At 40.3% G+C, this 17034-nt stretch overlaps 2 protein-coding genes across 2 annotated transcripts in view; one reads left to right on the top strand and one right to left on the bottom strand.

Annotated features, from left to right (window-relative positions):
• ccdc146 (coiled-coil domain containing 146) overlaps nt 1-17034 on the bottom strand; it is a 121954-nt gene that overhangs the window by 18331 nt on the left and 86589 nt on the right. The window lies entirely within an intron of this gene.
• Nucleotides 1-17034, top strand: part of gsap (gamma-secretase activating protein) — a 119905-nt gene that overhangs the window by 90701 nt on the left and 12170 nt on the right. The window contains exons 20-24 of the mRNA XM_060914273.1: nt 2892-3026; nt 5176-5234; nt 7746-7777; nt 8218-8279; nt 10674-10769. Of these exons, the coding sequence (XP_060770256.1) occupies nt 2892-3026; nt 5176-5234; nt 7746-7777; nt 8218-8279; nt 10674-10769 (384 nt within the window). The remainder of the gene's footprint in view (nt 1-2891; nt 3027-5175; nt 5235-7745; nt 7778-8217; nt 8280-10673; nt 10770-17034) is intronic.

Genomic DNA, 17034 nt, shown 5'->3' with positions numbered 1-17034 from the left:
CTAAAATTTTTCAATTATTTGCCAATTTGTTGTTATTTATATGTGAATTCTGCCATGTTCTACTCTGACTCTGCCAAGTACATGAACTTAAGTGTTCTTTGCTTTTCTCATGCCTTTTATGTGCCCTGTCAAAGTTGGCCAAATCTCCAAAACCCAGTTTTGACCAAATAATACATGCCTGGGATGGTCTCATTAAGACACAAGGACAACAGTACATTCTTTTGGTCAAAGCCCTCCCAGTTAATCAGTTTACTTTGTCATACAAAGACAGCTGAAATGAGCGATTGTGTCTCTCCGACTTTTGAATTAAATTGATCTTGGGCAGGGGCGGCACGGTGGTGTAGTGGTTAGCACTGTCGCCTCACAGCAAGAAGGTCCAGGTTCGAGCGCCGTGGCCGGCGAGGGCCTTTCTGTGTGGAGTTTGCATGTTCTCCCCGTGTCCGCGTGGGTTTCCTCCGGGTGCTCCGGTTTCCCCCACAGTCCAAAGACATGCAGGTTAGGTTAACTGGTGACTCTAAATTGACCGTAGGTGTGAATGTGAGTGTGAATGGTTGTCTGTGTCTATGTGTCAGCCCTGTGATGACCTGGCGACTTGTCCAGGGTGTACCCCGCCTTTCGCCCGTAGTCAGCTGGGATAGGCTCCAGCTTGCCTGCGACCCTGTAGAAGGATAAAGCGGCTAGAGATAATGAGATGAGATGATCTTGGGCATTGATCCACCCTGTTGTTTAATTTTGAGCCTCTCCTTGTAAGGAAGAGCATCAGATGTCTTCTCGAAAATCAGGTCAGCAACATTAGCTAGCTGGCTAGATTTCCTCTTAAAATAAACAGCCTTTACTGAACCGAAACGAAAGCAAGTAACAAACTCTCAAACTGTATTTACAGTTTTATTTACAGTATATACAAATGGAAATAGGAACTGTATATTAGTAGGAAAAGAACGAGACTAGCTGATGGACTAAGCTTGAACCTCTTCGATGCGACATATAATTTTAAAACGCTGTCAGTCACATGCCATTCAAAAGAGATTTGAGAGTTCCTCCAATCATCATACAGAAGCCCAGCGTCCAGGCTTACTGTCACCGACTGTCCGTAGACCCCCAGTGAACCCGGGTGTCTGGAAATTACGTTTTAAAAGCATATTGTCCAATAAATGTCTAGCTTTGCTGCACTAAGATCAAAGCACATCTCGTAGTGGCATTAAACTACAGAGACGCTGAGCATCACTGGGTTTTTAGTAGGTCGTGCTTCCACAGGCTTCTTGTGTTATCAAATTATGACGACCAGCGAAAAATAACTGCTGAAGGAACTAGCCGTAAAGCTAAGCATTTTCTAGCACAAAATATTGATTTGGAATAAGACAGTTAAGTAGTGTAAATACATATTGAACAGACAAACCTTTTCGTGACATTTTACAGGAAGCTGGGCTTCCCTTGTAGTCTTAGAGCAGAGTTGCCTCTGCTACAAACAGTCATTCATATCGGAGATGATCCAGAACACTAGAAACCGGGATGTAGCAAAAGATCAGTGTGTGCGACTATTATTGTGAACAGGTCCGTGTACTTGGAAGTTTGGTGAACTTGAACGTGACAGCTGTTGGGATTTGTATTTTGTGGTTGCCATGTTTGTGTGCTGTGATGAATCTTGGAGTCCAGAGCAGACTCCGGGGCAGATGTGACAATAGAGAGGAAGTACAAAGACGTGGAGGCTTTTACACTTCCCTTTTGAGATTATGATAATCAAATTAGCAAACGGATCATTTTAAAAAATATTTCGTTTTTTTATAGGGAACTGACTATGTAAGTGAGGTAAAGTGGTTACGAAATATGATGTATGACTATGAAATGAAGTTGATTCTGCTCCAGCTCACTTTCATTCAACTTTATTTTGAGATAGATACACAATCATTTCAGGAAATTCCACACAGCACAAATCTGTGACTCGCTTATTGTTATCTTCCTGTTGAATCTAAAACCATAATCTTGTGTTAGTAGTGTGATGTATTGATAGATACTGATTAAACAAATATAGCCCAGGTCTGAATTACTTTACTTCATGTACGCTTGCCCATGATTAATGCGGTCTCGTAATAAGAGATCCTATTTAGTCTGCACAGCTTGGCATGCTCGATTTAACCATTTCTTTTACTGATTGAAACCCGACCTCCCCTGGGGTCAGGAGGTCAAGCAGCGGATTGTTTACATAGGTGTCAGGAAAGGGTGAGTGATGGGGAGTCCATCCAGGGCACATTTTCAGACCTTCCCTACCCTTAGGGGTCAAAGGGCAAAACAGTCCCCCCCCCCCCCCCCCCCCCACACACACACACATCACTCTGAAAACTCTGCTGCCAATTCCTGCTTATAACTTTTGTGTGTCTGCTTTCAATCACTAATTACTAACATCTTGACTGCTCCCTAGTCCTAATTCTTTCAGTAGACGGCAGCCAGACGTGATGTAATATTACTAAATTTCAACACGGACCGTGTTGGTTCATTGAATTACCTATTTACTTGCTCCCCTAAAACAGGGACCACCCCCAACGACTATTTACATGCACTAGTGGGTACCCCCAGTTCTTCAGTGCTTTTCCTTCATAATGCATGACCGCTTCCAATTACTAGATGTTGATAGCTTATCAGGCCCAGCTGTTCTGCAGTTTTAAACAGGCAACAACCCAAGTCCTAATTACTTTGCTGGGAAAATCCAGGCCAAAGTACTGGATTGGCATGGCAGTAAGTAAATAGGAGTTGGGAGGATAATCAGACCTTGCATAGGTCCCTATGGGAGTAAAAGGATTAATCCTCTTGTATATTTCAGTATGTTTAATCACTGTACTGTAGTCAGTACTCAGCTTGTGTCAGACTTAACATTGTTTTGTTTTTGTGTGGAAAAGGCCAGGAGTCTGCAGGGCTACTGGAATGAGCTACAGTGGATTATCGAAAGGACGAAATATTTTGAGACCGTGCCTAACCCCCGATACCGGTTCTCCCAGATCAAGAGAGACAGGATCAAACTACAAGCAGCACTGGTGAGGGGAGAAAATGTACAATCTTATACTGTCATTACTTTTCCTCTGGGAGCTCACACTGTACATACAAATGTGACTGGGCTGTGTTCTTAAAATATCTGTCGAGGTACAGTGTTGTGTTTCAAGGATTCTCATGCCTGGATGCTATGTGCAAGGACCCTATTGGAGCCATAAGGATTTTTTTTTCCTTCATGACTTGACCATTTTTGAGGTGTTTCCTATGGGCAAAAACTCATGAAATTTGGCACACACGTCAAGTCAAGTCAATTTATTTGTATAGCCCTTTTAACAATAGATATTGTTGCAAAAGAGCTTTTATAGAAAAAGTGTGTATATGTATATATATAATACAGTGGTATGCAAAAGTTTGGGCACCCCTGGTCAAAATTGCTGTTACTGTGAACAGTTAAGCAAGTTGAAGATGAAATGATCTCCAAAAGGCATAAAGTTAAAGATGACTCATTCCCTTTATATTTTAAGCAAAAACAATTTTTTTATTTTTATTTTCATCTTTTACATTTTCAAAATGACAAAAAAGGAAAAGGGCCCGAAGCAAAAGTTTGGGCACCCTGCATGGTTAGTACCTAGTAACACCCCCTTTGGCAAGTATCACAGCTTGTAAACACTTTTTTTTTTTTTTTTAGCCAGCTAATAATCTTTCAGTTCTTACCTGGGGGATTTTCACACATTCGTCCTTGCAAAAGGCTTCCAGTTCTACAAGTTTCTTGGGCTGTCTTGCATGCACTGCTCTTTTGAGATCTATCCACAGATTTTCAATGATGTTTAGGTCAGGGGACTGTGAGGGCCAGGGCAAAACCTTCAGCTTGGGCCTCTTGAGGTATTCCATTGTAGATTTTGAGGTGTGTTTTGGATCATCGTCTTATTGTAGGACCCATCCTCTTTTTAACTTCAACTTTTTTTTACAGATGGTGTGATGTTTGCTTCCAGAATTTGCTGGTATTTATTCGAATCCATGCTTCCCTCAACCAGTGAAATGTGCCCTGTGCCACTGGCTGCAACACAGCCCCAAAGCATGATCGATCCACACCCATGCTTCAGAGTTGGAGAGGTGTTCTTTTCCTGGAATTTGGCATCCTTTTTTCTCCAAACATACCTTTGCACATTGTGGCCAAAAAGTTCTATTTCGATTTCATCAGTCCACAGGACTTGTTTCCAAAATGCATCAGGCTTATTTAGATGTTCATTTGCAAACTTCAGACGCTGAATTTTGTGGCTAGGACGCAGGAACAGTTTTCTTCTGATGACTGTCCCATGAAGGTCATATTTGTTCAGGTGTCGCTGCATAGTAGAACAGTGCACCACCACTCCAGGGTCTGCTAAATCTTTCTCAAGGTCTTTTGCAGGCAAACAAGGTTTTTTATTTGCCTTTCTAGCAATCCAACGAGCAGTTCTTCCAGAAAGTTTTCTTCATCTTCCAGACCTCACCTTGATCTCCACTGTTTCTGTTAACTGCCATTTCTTAATAACATTACGATCTGAGGAAACAGCTACCTGAAAACACTTTGCTACGTTCTTGTAGCCTTCTCCTGCTTTGTGAGCATCAATTATTTTATTATTCAGAATGCGAGGGAGTTGCTTAGAGGAGCCCATGGCTGTTGATTTTAGGGACAAGTTTGAGGAGTCAGAGAATTTATACAGCTTTGAAATCTGCATCATCTGACCTTTCCTAACAAAGAATTTGAACAAGCCACAGCTCAATAAGCTAATTAAGGTCTGGAACCTTGGTAAAAGTTACCCGAGAACTCAAATGCATTGGGGTGCCCAAACTTTCGCATGGTGTTCCTTTTCTTTTTTCACTCTCCAATTGTACAAAACAAAAATAATACACAAATCTTGCAGAAAACAATGAAAAGAAATGTCATCTTTACCTTTATGCCTTTTGGTGATCAGTTCATCTTCTGCTCACTTAACTATTCACAGTAACAGACATTTTCAGTAAGGGTCCCCAAACTTTTGCATGCAACTGTATATATGAACTCAAATTTATCCTTAATGAGGAAGCCTGAGGCGAGAGTGGAAAAGAAACTCCCTGAGACATTTCTAGGCTTTTCTGTTTGAACACTGCTTTTGTTTGTAAGATAGTAACCATGTTTTCTGTGAATAATAAGGAGTCATAATGTGGTTGTAGAATTCGGAGAAAAAGAAATCCTCTAACTACCTGCAACAGCTTGAGGAAAACACCAAAAAGTAAGTGGACTCTCTCTCTCTCTCTCTCTCTCTCTCTCTCTCTCTCCCCCCCCCCAGCTGCATATGTCTGAAACTACTGAAGAACATGTGTCTCTATCCATGCATAACAAATAACAAAAACATTATTTTTAATGTAATTAACTTCCTGCATTAAAGCTAGATGGCCTTTTGATTTCATAAAATCGGTGAAATTTAGTTCCCTCTGAAATTTGGTCATTGTATGATAAGTTTATTTCTGTAATATCTCAGAAAAAAACCCCAGGCCATTCTGGGGAGTTATTTAATTTTGAGGGGATTCCCGAGCAAATAATGTGCATGAAATCGCTCGCTTTGTGCAGTCAAGCAGACAGAGGAAGTCTGGTGTGCGCATACACCTTCTTCTTTTCCTTCTTCTTTTGGGTTTTACGGCAGCTGGCATCCAGTGTTGCATTACTGCCATCTACAGGTTTACCTTGACTGTGCACTGACCATTCCATCATTCTGTCGCTAAAGAAAGAAAGAAAGCACAACTTTATTCATCACACACCTGCATTTAACCCATCTGAAGCAGTGAAAACACACGTGAGCAATGAGCACATACACATACCCAGTGCAGCGGGCAGCCATGCTAACAGCGCCCGGGGAGCAATTGGGAGTTAGGTGCCTCACTCAAGGGCACTTCAGCCCAAGGCCGTCCCATATTAACCTAACCGCATGTCTTTGGACTGTGGGGGAAACCGGAGCACCCGGAGGAAACGGGGAGAACATGCAAACTCCACGCAGAAAGGCCCTTGCCAGCCGCTGGGCTCAAACCCAGAACCTTCTTGCTGTGAGCCGACCATGCTAACCACTACACCACTGTGCCGCCCAGCTGATCACACCCATACATGTCAACCTATACGGAATGCCCGTATTTTATACGGATTTGATTCAATAAACGTAGTATATGGGCATACAAATAAAGTTATACGGATTCTTTAAAAAAAACTTCAATATTTATTTAGAGCTATAATCAATTCCCACGATGATAAAAGAGCGCATAACATTTATAAACGTACTGTACACCACAGAAAGCACAGACAGCCAGTAAAGAGTCTTATGAAATCGCGCGTTATCTTATGGTAGCGAGACTTCGTTCCACTTTTGATCATGCGCACACCGCATTGCGAGAATCCCGCCAACCGTGAAGTAACATTTTGTTTGAAAAGCGTATTTCCACCTGAGCGACTTTCAATAGCGACTGAAAAGATTCTGAATGGGCACTCCGGCAAAGAAATTCAAAACACAATACAGCGGTAGGTTTCTCCCTGAATGGAAGGACCTTTTCAATGGCATAATCCAACCGGCAGCCTCCAAAAACGACGAATACGCACACTGCACACTGTGTGTGCGTGACATCAAAGTTGCAGCATCGGGAGTGTATGATGTGAAAGAACATTTCAAATCGAAACTACATCAGCAGAATGCAAGCCAAAGGCAAAATCAGCCACTGATGACAGTATTTGCGCGCTCAAAGACTGATATGCCAACAACTGGAAAAGACAGAAAACACAAGGTAGTGGGTGTTTTAGTTCAAGTTAGGCAGTGCTCTGTTTACCCCACAGTAATGCTGACTGTGAGAGAGTTTTCTCTCAAGTCAGGAAGATGCACACAGAGAGCAGAAAGAACCTGAATGCAGACACACTGACCTGGCCTACTGCAGTGTAAGATCAACACAGCTAGACACTTGCTGTGACATGCAGCCTAGTGTGAGGTATTGGTGCAGAGTGCTAAAAAAGCTGTCATGGAGTACAATTCAGAACATTAGAGTGACACTTTGTGTTTTTGTCAAACATTGGAGCTTTGTATTCATTCTGAAGGTTTATTGTTATTAATATTGAATAAAAAGTAACTGGGATATATCATTGTTAATTATTATTCAAATTTTAGGTAAATTATTTTAATTTGCATCTTATAAGGATTTTATAAGGGAAATAAGGATTTTGGAGGTTGGTTATACAGGTTCGATTGACCAAAGGTTGACATGTACCGTATGCACACCAAGGTGCTCGATGACCGCCGATATTTATTAGTTTGGTCCTGCGTTGCCTTTCCTTTGCAACAGAACATCTTTTCTTCTCGCTTTCCGTTACTGTAGTCAGTCTTTCACGTTTCATTCGCGTCCTCCATTTCCCTTTCATGTTTCAAATTTGTATCCCACAATGCCTTGCATGAATGGGGAAAGCCCACCATGTGATGCATGACGTAGTATCTTGTTTTGTGTCATGGTGAAGCAGGAAAAAATAGCAGAGAATTTTGGGCAACAGGGCCCTAAATTCATTAATTCTTCTATAAAAAAAACTAATAAAATTTGAAGTCTGGGATTCAAATTCAGTAGCTTTCGGTCCACGAAAGAAGAAAAATTGGGTGTCAGGGAAAATTCTTTTTATGACCTAAACTTGAAAAATCTGAAAGGCAGTCTAGTTTTAAACCTCTTCTAATCTACATTAAGTACTGTTGTCCTAAAGTTTCTATTATTCACTTGTTCCCTAGAGTTCTGTCTATGGTTGATACATGGCATTTGGGTAAGTAAAACGGGGTAAGGCTGTGATTTAATACTTGACATGTAGGAAAAATAGCCACACACAGACACACACAAAATATTTTTTTTTCCTAAGGAAACGTTCTTAACTTTGTTCCAATGTTTCAGGGTGAAATATTTCAGCTCCTCTGGGAACAGTTTTCTTTTTCTGCATAATGAATCAAGCATGTAATAAACAAAGAGGACAAGTTCATAGATAGTAGAGGAATGGTGGAGTTTGGAAAGTCCTCAAATTCACCCTTTTGTTTTTCTCCCTCCATGTTATGCAATGAGAGGTGGAGTTTCTGTCTGATCACGGTTAAATCCTATTGCTGTAACGATTACAAGTGAAATTCACTTATGAAGAACATATTGGGAATAAACCTTCAAAAATAAACAAACACTGAATTACCAGTGACCTCTGACTCTCTCTGTGGTCGACAGATAAGAGAGCGGTTCCTCTCTTTCAGGAGGTGGACCAGCCGCAGAGGGCGCTAGTAGGCCTGGTAAGTTCCAGGTTTCCCCCAAAACTTGTGATTTTCTATGACTTTCTGTTTAATCCCAGTTATTGACACCTGATGGCTGATGATTATGACTGATTTTTGTTTATCTTGGTCCGTTGTGTTAGGTTTGTTGTAGAGGAAGGTAGATTTCAGGTCACAGCTGCTCTCTTGGTGCATTATCTCATCCGAAGGAATTGCAAAAAAGGCCCAAATAAGAATTTTGGTATCCAGTTATTTAGCACACAAGTCTCTTAGTGCAAGTTCTAAAGTCTCCTAGCACGACTCTCTCTTCTTTAGCACAACTCTGGATTATGGTCACAATAATCGAAAAAAAGTACTCCTCTTGATGTAGGAAGGGGTTTATTATGATTGCTTAGGGACTGGAAACAGGAATTTCTGCTGCTGTGCATGTTAAGGATCAGTTGTTGGTCCCTGAAACGTGGACTGAAAATCTGATTCTTTGGTGTCTTTGAATATTTGTAGTTCAGTCATAACAGACCTTGACTTGTGGGCACCTTCATAGATGACTTCAGTCACTTCTGATCATATCGCAAATTCAACTGACTGTCAATAATTACGCGTTTGCCGAATTAATTAACTGGCAGATTATGTCTTTTGCCCTGCTTGACGTGTTTTGCCAACTAAGAGCGGAATCCTGTCCTACAGGGTGCTACAGAGGTGGGGTACACCCTGGACAAGTCGCCAGGTCATCGCAGGGCTAACACATAGACACAGACAACCATTCACGCTCACATTCACACCTACAGTCAATTTAGAGCCACCAATTAACCTAACCTGCATGCCTTTGGACTGCGGGGGAAACCAGAGCACCCGGAGGGAACCCACGCGGACACGGGGAGAACATGCAAACTCCACACAGAAAGGCCCTCGCTGGCCGCTGGGCTCGTACCCAGGACCTTCTTGCTGCGAGGTGACAGTGCTCTTATTTATCTTTATTCATAATAAAGACAACATGTGTTTTTAGCACTGTGTCCGAAATTGCTCACCCATTCACTCCTCCCTACTCCCTATATGGGGAATTACTGTATAGAGGACTATATAATAAGCTCATTGGTAAAATGAAAAAACACTTTCGGACACTAGTCCGTCGTGCCGGTATTTACATCGTTACTGTTGCACAATTAAAACGTGCCAGATCAGTCGGCTGGTGGGTTTTCAAAATAATAAATACATGCATGTGTTATTGTAATAAATCCATATTATACTGAGCGCATTTCCCACATTAATCAATACAGAGTAGCTGCATATTTCAGTTCTGTTTAAATCAAGGCTGAATACTTTCTTCTTTGCCGCTGCCTTTTATTAAATCAAATTTGAGACTTTTTTAATTTGATTTCTTTCAGCATGACCGCAATGCATGATGGGATATATTGCTTGGTTAGTGACCATCGGTTGTACACTACTTTTCGTGATGCATTGTGGGATACTTTGAGTGCACTATATAGGGTGTAAATAATCGTCACTAAGGTTTCGGACAGCACTACAAAATGGCGTCCTCACTATATAGTGCCCTGTATAGTGAGTAGGGAGTGATTTCAGACACAGGGAAAGTGTTCTTGGATCTCTTGCTAAAGAACTTAGAGTTGTGCTAAGAGACTTTAGAACTCGTGCTAAAAGACTTTGGATTTGTGCTAAAATACTTTTGTGCTAAATAACCGTAAACCAGAATTTTTCTTCACTTAATTGTTAAAGGGGCAGTATTTTTCTTTTATAATTGTATATCCTACACACATGGTTCCTCTTTATTATGCTATTTTGTAATGCAGTATCATGACTCAGCATTGTTCATAATGGTTATATCTACATAAACTGCTGTATTTCCATTATACTTATGTTACAAGGGTGGAGACACTTGAATTTAACATTTTAAATAATATTGGCTGGCGTTGAGTGGTCTATCAGATATATTCCATTCAGCTAGCATATCATCATGCCAAAAAAGCCAGCCAATATTATTATTATTATTATTATTATTATTATTATTATTATTATACATACAGATTCCTTTCAGGTGTTCAACGCGTCTTTCAAAATTCTCTCAAAATCTTCTGTATTTAACGAAGCAAACCTGGCGGCCATGTTTGTTTACAAATTGTCACTGGCGCTCGCTAGCGCGGAAGTTTTACATCTCCAATGTGTGACATTATGTTGTCTTGACAACCATGCAATATTGTAAGCCATATTCAACGCTCATTCTCCATTGGGTAGAGTGACATAATACACGTAGGATAAGCGATATGCTAACAATATTGCATGCTATCAAACCAAATGAATGAAACCCGCTAGAAGGGAATAGAACACGTTTTTATTCCATCGAAAAAGTATCCTGTATGTATAATAATTATTAATAATGATGATTGGGTTTCTCTTGGTCAGATGGTGGATAAACTACGGGAGCACCTGAACAAATACCTACCACAGCTGGGGAAGAAAAAGATTGACATGCTGGTGGTGAACTACGTGGCAAATCTGGTGTGTGTTCTCATGTCTCACAGGAAAATCCTTGTTAGGTTTTTAGCCAAGTGTTCATTGCTATTTAAAAAAAAAAGCAAGGCTTTAAATAAATGAAATGGCAGCAGCTTAAAATAAATAGATACTATACTATAAATTCGTCTATTTATAAAGAAATAGGGTGACTTGTTTACTTGATGGCAGTGGTGTCCGTTTCATTTCAGCTTTGGGTGACGCGCTGCTTATAGGCAGCTAACCCTAATCTAAAAGCCTGTGGATGTCCTCCAGGTTTTATAATACAGAAGTTAAATTTGTCATCCTGATTGGTTAGAAGGCGTTTTCTTTTCTTTCTTTTTTTATTGAGTTCTTATTTGAGCAGACAAGTTGTTTGAATGAAATTTTTTTTCATGTCAGTAATAAAAGTGTAAAGACTAGTTTTTATACTGTACTGATGCTCAGATCGCAAATAAGTCTTAAAAATTATCTACAAAGAAGTCAGTTGTTCAGCATAAACTGTCTGTATACCAAAGATGCTAATGTTGCTCAATAAAAATCCGAGCAGGATTTTTATTGAACAACATTAGCATCTTTGGTGTAATGTAGGTGAACAGGAACTACAACGTTTTGCAAACATTGCACAACATTAACTATAATTGGATAAAAATTATTTTAAAAATAAAAATTATAAATGACAATTATAATTATATAAATTATATGTGAAAAGAATTGATGGCATTGGCCAATTTGGGATGTTCAGAACAGGATGTATTAATAATAATAAATAATAATAATACAATCTTGTAAACTGTTCCTCTCCATACATTTAAAATATAGAGCATAAATTATTTCCCATTTGAAAAGGGGGTTAAAGTAGCAGAGAAACAGGAAGTCTTTTCCCACTGGAGGTTTTTTTTTTTTTTTGCTGTACTTTCTAGATTATAAGTTTAATAAGTTGAGGGGAAAATATATGGACACATAATCGCACATTAAACAGGAAACTGTCACTGTGACATTTTTTCCCAAGTAACAGCCAGATATCTCTGCTGAAACAGAGCGAATAGGATGTGTTTTTGCTGAGGAGGCTTCCTGTTATTGACGGGCAGAAAGAGCATGAGGATGTGAGAAGTCCGGCTTGTTCTGTACGTACATGTGCATGATTGGTACAGTTGCGTCAAATGCTTACTTCATAATGAGCATGAATGCCATGGCAATATTGGGCTGTCAATGATTCAATGATTTCCTTAAAATGTTCATTTTCTGTGAAAGAGTGATTGTAAAACATGTATCTCTAATATAGATAGATAGATAGATAGATAGATAGATAGATAGATAGATAGATAGATAGATAGATAGATAGATAGATAGATATAAAATTTGGTGCACAAGTTTAATAATATTTGGTTAAATGCCCCTTTAGAAAGTTTCACCATGACCAGGTCGCTATCAACGAAGTTTTGGCAGAATTCTGGTTTGATATTTGTCCACTCTTCTTTCCAGAACTGGTAGAGTTAAATTAAATTAGTGTGTTTCCTGGCACAGACCCGACTTTTAAGCACAATCCAGATATTTTCAATAGGGTTGAGTCAGGACTTGGAAAAAGCTTTCAAAAAAGTCAGGACTTTCAAAAGCTTAATGCTAGCTTGCTTTATCCATTGCACAACTAGCTTTGAAGTTTTTGGGGTGATGTTCCTGTTGGAACACCCAGTTGTGTCCATGTTTCAATGATCTAGCTGATGGTTTGAAATTATGTTGAAGAATTCTGAAGGGCTCCTCCTCTTTCATTATTCCATCCACTTTGTTTTAACCATGCTTAAAAGTTGGTAGTGTTCTTGGGGTTGAATGCCTCACCTTTACTGCTCCAAACATTCCTCTGGTCATTGTGGTCAGACGATACAATCTTTCACTCATCTGACCATAAAACTTTCCACCAGAAGGCTTTTCCTTTGTCCATGTGATCTGCTGCAAACTTTAGTCGAGCTTAAAGGTGTAGATTTTGGAGCAGTGGCTTGCATTTTTTGAATGGCAGCCTCTCAATCCATTGTGATATAAAACTCCTTTAAATGTAGACAGTGTTCCAGCAGCTTTCAGTTCATGGCAAGGTTGCATCTTGGTAGTTCCTGGGTTGTTCCTGACAATCCAAACCAATTTCCTCTCAACCAAGGGTCAGTTTGGATCTTCTTCTAGCAAAGTGACTTGCAACTTGTACTTCCACACAATTGTTTGAACTGATGATCTTGGAATCTACAGTTGTTTAGAAATGGCTCCAGAAGACATTACTGAGTTGTGTCTATGATCCTCTTTCTCAGATCTGCACTGAGCTCCTTGGACTTTCCCATTGTACTGTGTGTTGGTCAGTTCAGTGAGTGGCAAGTTAAACATTTTGGAACTTTTAGCAGCATTGAATTAATGATCTAAGTGGATGTATGTAAATTCTTGACCCTGTATTAATTTCATAAAACCCAAAATAAATTAATACTTGTACACCAAATTATTGTTCTTTTTTTCTATTAAAGATGTATTTTGTACAATCATTCTGCCACAGAAAAAGAACAGTTAAAAAAAAATCACCTAAAGCCCAACACTGCCATGATGTTCCTGTCCCTCATGAGTGAGTAAACTTCTGACTGCAGTTGTGCTGAATATATGGAGACGTTTTGGACATGTGAAATCAGGAATAGATTATTTCATAGTTTTATTTTGTGTGAATTAATTTTACCATGCGAGACAAAATGTTTGCTATTTGTATTGTAGTGTGTGGATATATATAGTATCAAAGTCCTTCCCACGCCATGTGGCGCATAGGGTGGCACTGATCTCTGTTTCCATAGCCCTCGGCCTCTCGCCTATTACACTGCTAGGGTTACAATGGGGGGCTGGTCCTCTGGTAACCGCGAGAGTTTGACTCCCCATTCGCATCTGTATTGCAGCGTGCCTTGCCAGATGGCAGTAGGTACCATTTTTATGACGGTCTTTGGTATGACCCGACCGTGAGTAGAACTCGCGATCTCCCGATCGATAGGCGGACACACTAACCACTAGGCCACTAGCCGGGGTGTGTGTGTGTGTGTGTAGTATATATTCTGTATCTATTGTGTTTATAGTGAAATTTATCGAATATGTAAAAAGTACAAAGGAGAACTAGAAGTTTAAAGTTCATGGATCAACTTTTGATGTTGGCTTGAGAGAGGCAAGAGAGGTAAAGATGATAAAAGAAACCATTTTCCAGTGTTTTGTTGTCATTTAACAATTAAACATGTAACATTAAAAGACTCAAAGCTAGGTTAAAATGTTAAAACCTTGCTAGCATTTTCAAATTGGTGGATAGGTGGTTGCTATGCTAACCTAGATGGTTGCTTAGCTAAGCCACGTGGTTGCTAGGGTGTTACTAGGTTATCATGTTCTAGTTGCTCGCTAGGTGGTTGCTGTGATAACATGGTTGGTTGCTAGGGTGTTGCTAGGTGGTTAGTAAGCTGTCCCAGCTGGTTGCTTGGATGCAGGCTTGCAGTACTCTGACTCGTGCCCTAATTTTAAGGACTCGTGTCTTGACTTGGACTTGAGCACTGATGACTCGGATTCGTACGTTAACTGCATTCAGACTTGTAAATTGGAGACGAGGACTCAGATTTTTTCTTTATTTTTGTAACGTGCCATAATAATTTTGCATAAGATATTTATATTTCTATCTACATTAATTTTATACTAATTTTGTGCAAGAGAATGCACATTCACTTGTTCATACATCATGTTCAGGAACAAACTAACGTTAATGGTGCTAAAATGCCTGGAGAGAACGTCCCTAGGATTGTTCGCTTTGCTTATACAGACTTCTTGTGCAGTGGGGAAAAAATGCACTGCTAGGTGTTCCATACATAGAAGAACTATCGAGGAGACGACGGGGACAACCTCGACTTTGATCGTCATTTGGCAAGACTCCACTCAGAGAAGGAAGTGACACGCTATGTTCATTGCTCTGTTGATAGCGGGGCTTGCTGACAGGTGAACTAGCTAGTGTTAACCCTCTCTCGTGTTATTTGTCCTGTTGATAGTGGGGCTTGTGTCGGACTCGACTCAAAATTTTCTTTAATGTCTTGGACTTGACTCGGACTTGAACATTAGGGACTCGAGACTGGACTCGGACTCGAGATTTAGTGACTTAACTACAACACTGTTTGGATGTTACTAGGAGGCTGCTATAATGTTCCACTTGGTTGCTAGTGTATTGCTCGGTGGTTGCTATGCTAACCCAGTTGGTTGTTGGTGTATTACAGACCTCCCAAGTGCTCAGACCCACAAAATGATATCCAAACCAGCTGACCAGCCGAGACGTGAAAAAAATCCGCACCCGAAACATCTAAAGCGTAATGTCAGTGACCTGTCAGGATTTATCTAAACGTAAACTTGCCGATAAGTCAGCCCTGTCAATAGCTGCCAACAGCCTATAAACACGCCATCCGAGGTGATTAACACTGGACAAGTCTTGCAGTGACTGCTGTTAGCAGATAACAAATTATACACAAACAATGGACCATGTCTTTATGATTTTCTCCAGATCCAGGACGAGTTTTAGAGCAATAAGAGGCAAAGAAGCAATGTTTTGCGATATAATATATGAATCCACAAGGGTTTATGGCTTTTTCACATAAAAGTCTTTTTGCACAAATCTAAAGTAATTTCACACAAGTTCTAAGAACATTTAATCCTTATTATAAATGCGTGTTGATCATGTTTAAAGATGTTTGATGGATTTTTAAATGGAAGTTGTTGAGATTCTGATCGAATACGAACGATTTGTATTTTGCCACTCAGCCCTTTCTGATGAAACCCGTATGTGAGTCACCAATCTCCCTCCAAACAGTTAACACAGTACACCAGTTCAGCTACAGTCCACTTCCAGGTTTGTAATGTGTATATGACAAATAAAGGCTTCTAATTCTAAAAATCTAATCAGAAATTTTCTGTAACTTTTGTGACTTACTGGCAACAAAATCCATGAATCAGCAGACTTCGCAATTATGAAGTGTAAATCTCACTCAGCTAGATAATGCATACTCAGCACTGACACAGATACTAGTAAACAGTGTCCGTTGTCATAACAACATGATTCTTGCTGTCTAAAAATTATTGCTTTTCTCAGCGAATAAAACAAACAAAGCATATCACATAAAAATACAAGGAAAATTTTAATTTTTTGGGAGGAAAACCCCCCCCCCCCCCCCCCCCCCCCCCCCAGAGAGGCCAGCGATGGAGTTTATAGGCAGCAAAATGCTCCTAAAGTCTGGGTGAGTGTGCCCACTGTTTACTTTTGTGTGTTCATGTTCACTGCTTCAATGATCGGGCTTATTTTTATACCCAAACGCTTGACACTCGGGCATCTTCAGGATTGTTTACAACAATTGTGCGAAATTGCTTTAGATTTGTCGAAATGACCAGATACCCCTCAACCTCCAACATCACTTCAGAAACAGACCAGCATTTGGAAGTTGGAAACTTGGGACCTATGGTATTGCTAGGTGGTTGTTCTGGTATTTCTACGAGGTGTCAGTATGATTGCAGGTGGTCTGTTAGCAGTGTTGTATGGTAGTTGAGTTACTAAACCTCGAGTCCAAGTCCAGTCTCGAGTCCCCAGTGTCCAAGTCATTAAAGAAAATTTTTAGTCGAGTCCGAGTCGGGTCCGACACAAGCCCCGCCCACTATCAACAGGGCAAGTAACATGAGAGAGGGTTAACACGAGCTAGTTCATCGCTCAGCAAACAAGCCCCACTATCAACACAGCAATGAATATAGCATGCCAGTTCCTTCTCTGGGTGGAGTCTCGCCAAATGACGATTGAAGTTCAACGTTGTCCCCGTCGTCTCCTTGATAGTGCTTCTACATATGGAACACATAGCAGTGCATTTTTTTCCCCACTGCACGAGAAGTCTGTATAAGCAAAGCGGACAATCCTAGGGACGTTCTCTCCAGGCATTTTAGCGCCATTAACATTAGTTTGTTCCTGAACATGACGTATGAACAGGTGAATGCGCATTCTCTTGCATGAAATTAGGATAAAAATTAATGTAGATATAAATATGCCAAATTAGTATGGCATGTTACAAAAAGTAAAGAAAAAATCCGAGTCTGAATGCAGTTAATGCGCGAGTCTGAGTCATCAGTGCTCAAGTCTAAGTCAAGTCACGAGTCCTTAAAGTTAGGGCACGAGTCGGACTTGAGTACTACAAGCCTGGTTGTTAGGTTGTAGTTTACTAAGGAACTCGGCTGGTTGCTATGGTTTGGTTAGGTGGATCAG

Source organism: Neoarius graeffei, chromosome 2 (genome assembly GCF_027579695.1).
Source record: "Neoarius graeffei isolate fNeoGra1 chromosome 2, fNeoGra1.pri, whole genome shotgun sequence".
Classification (NCBI taxonomy): Eukaryota; Metazoa; Chordata; class Actinopteri; order Siluriformes; family Ariidae; genus Neoarius; species Neoarius graeffei.
This window is presented reverse-complemented; position numbering and strand designations above follow the sequence as displayed.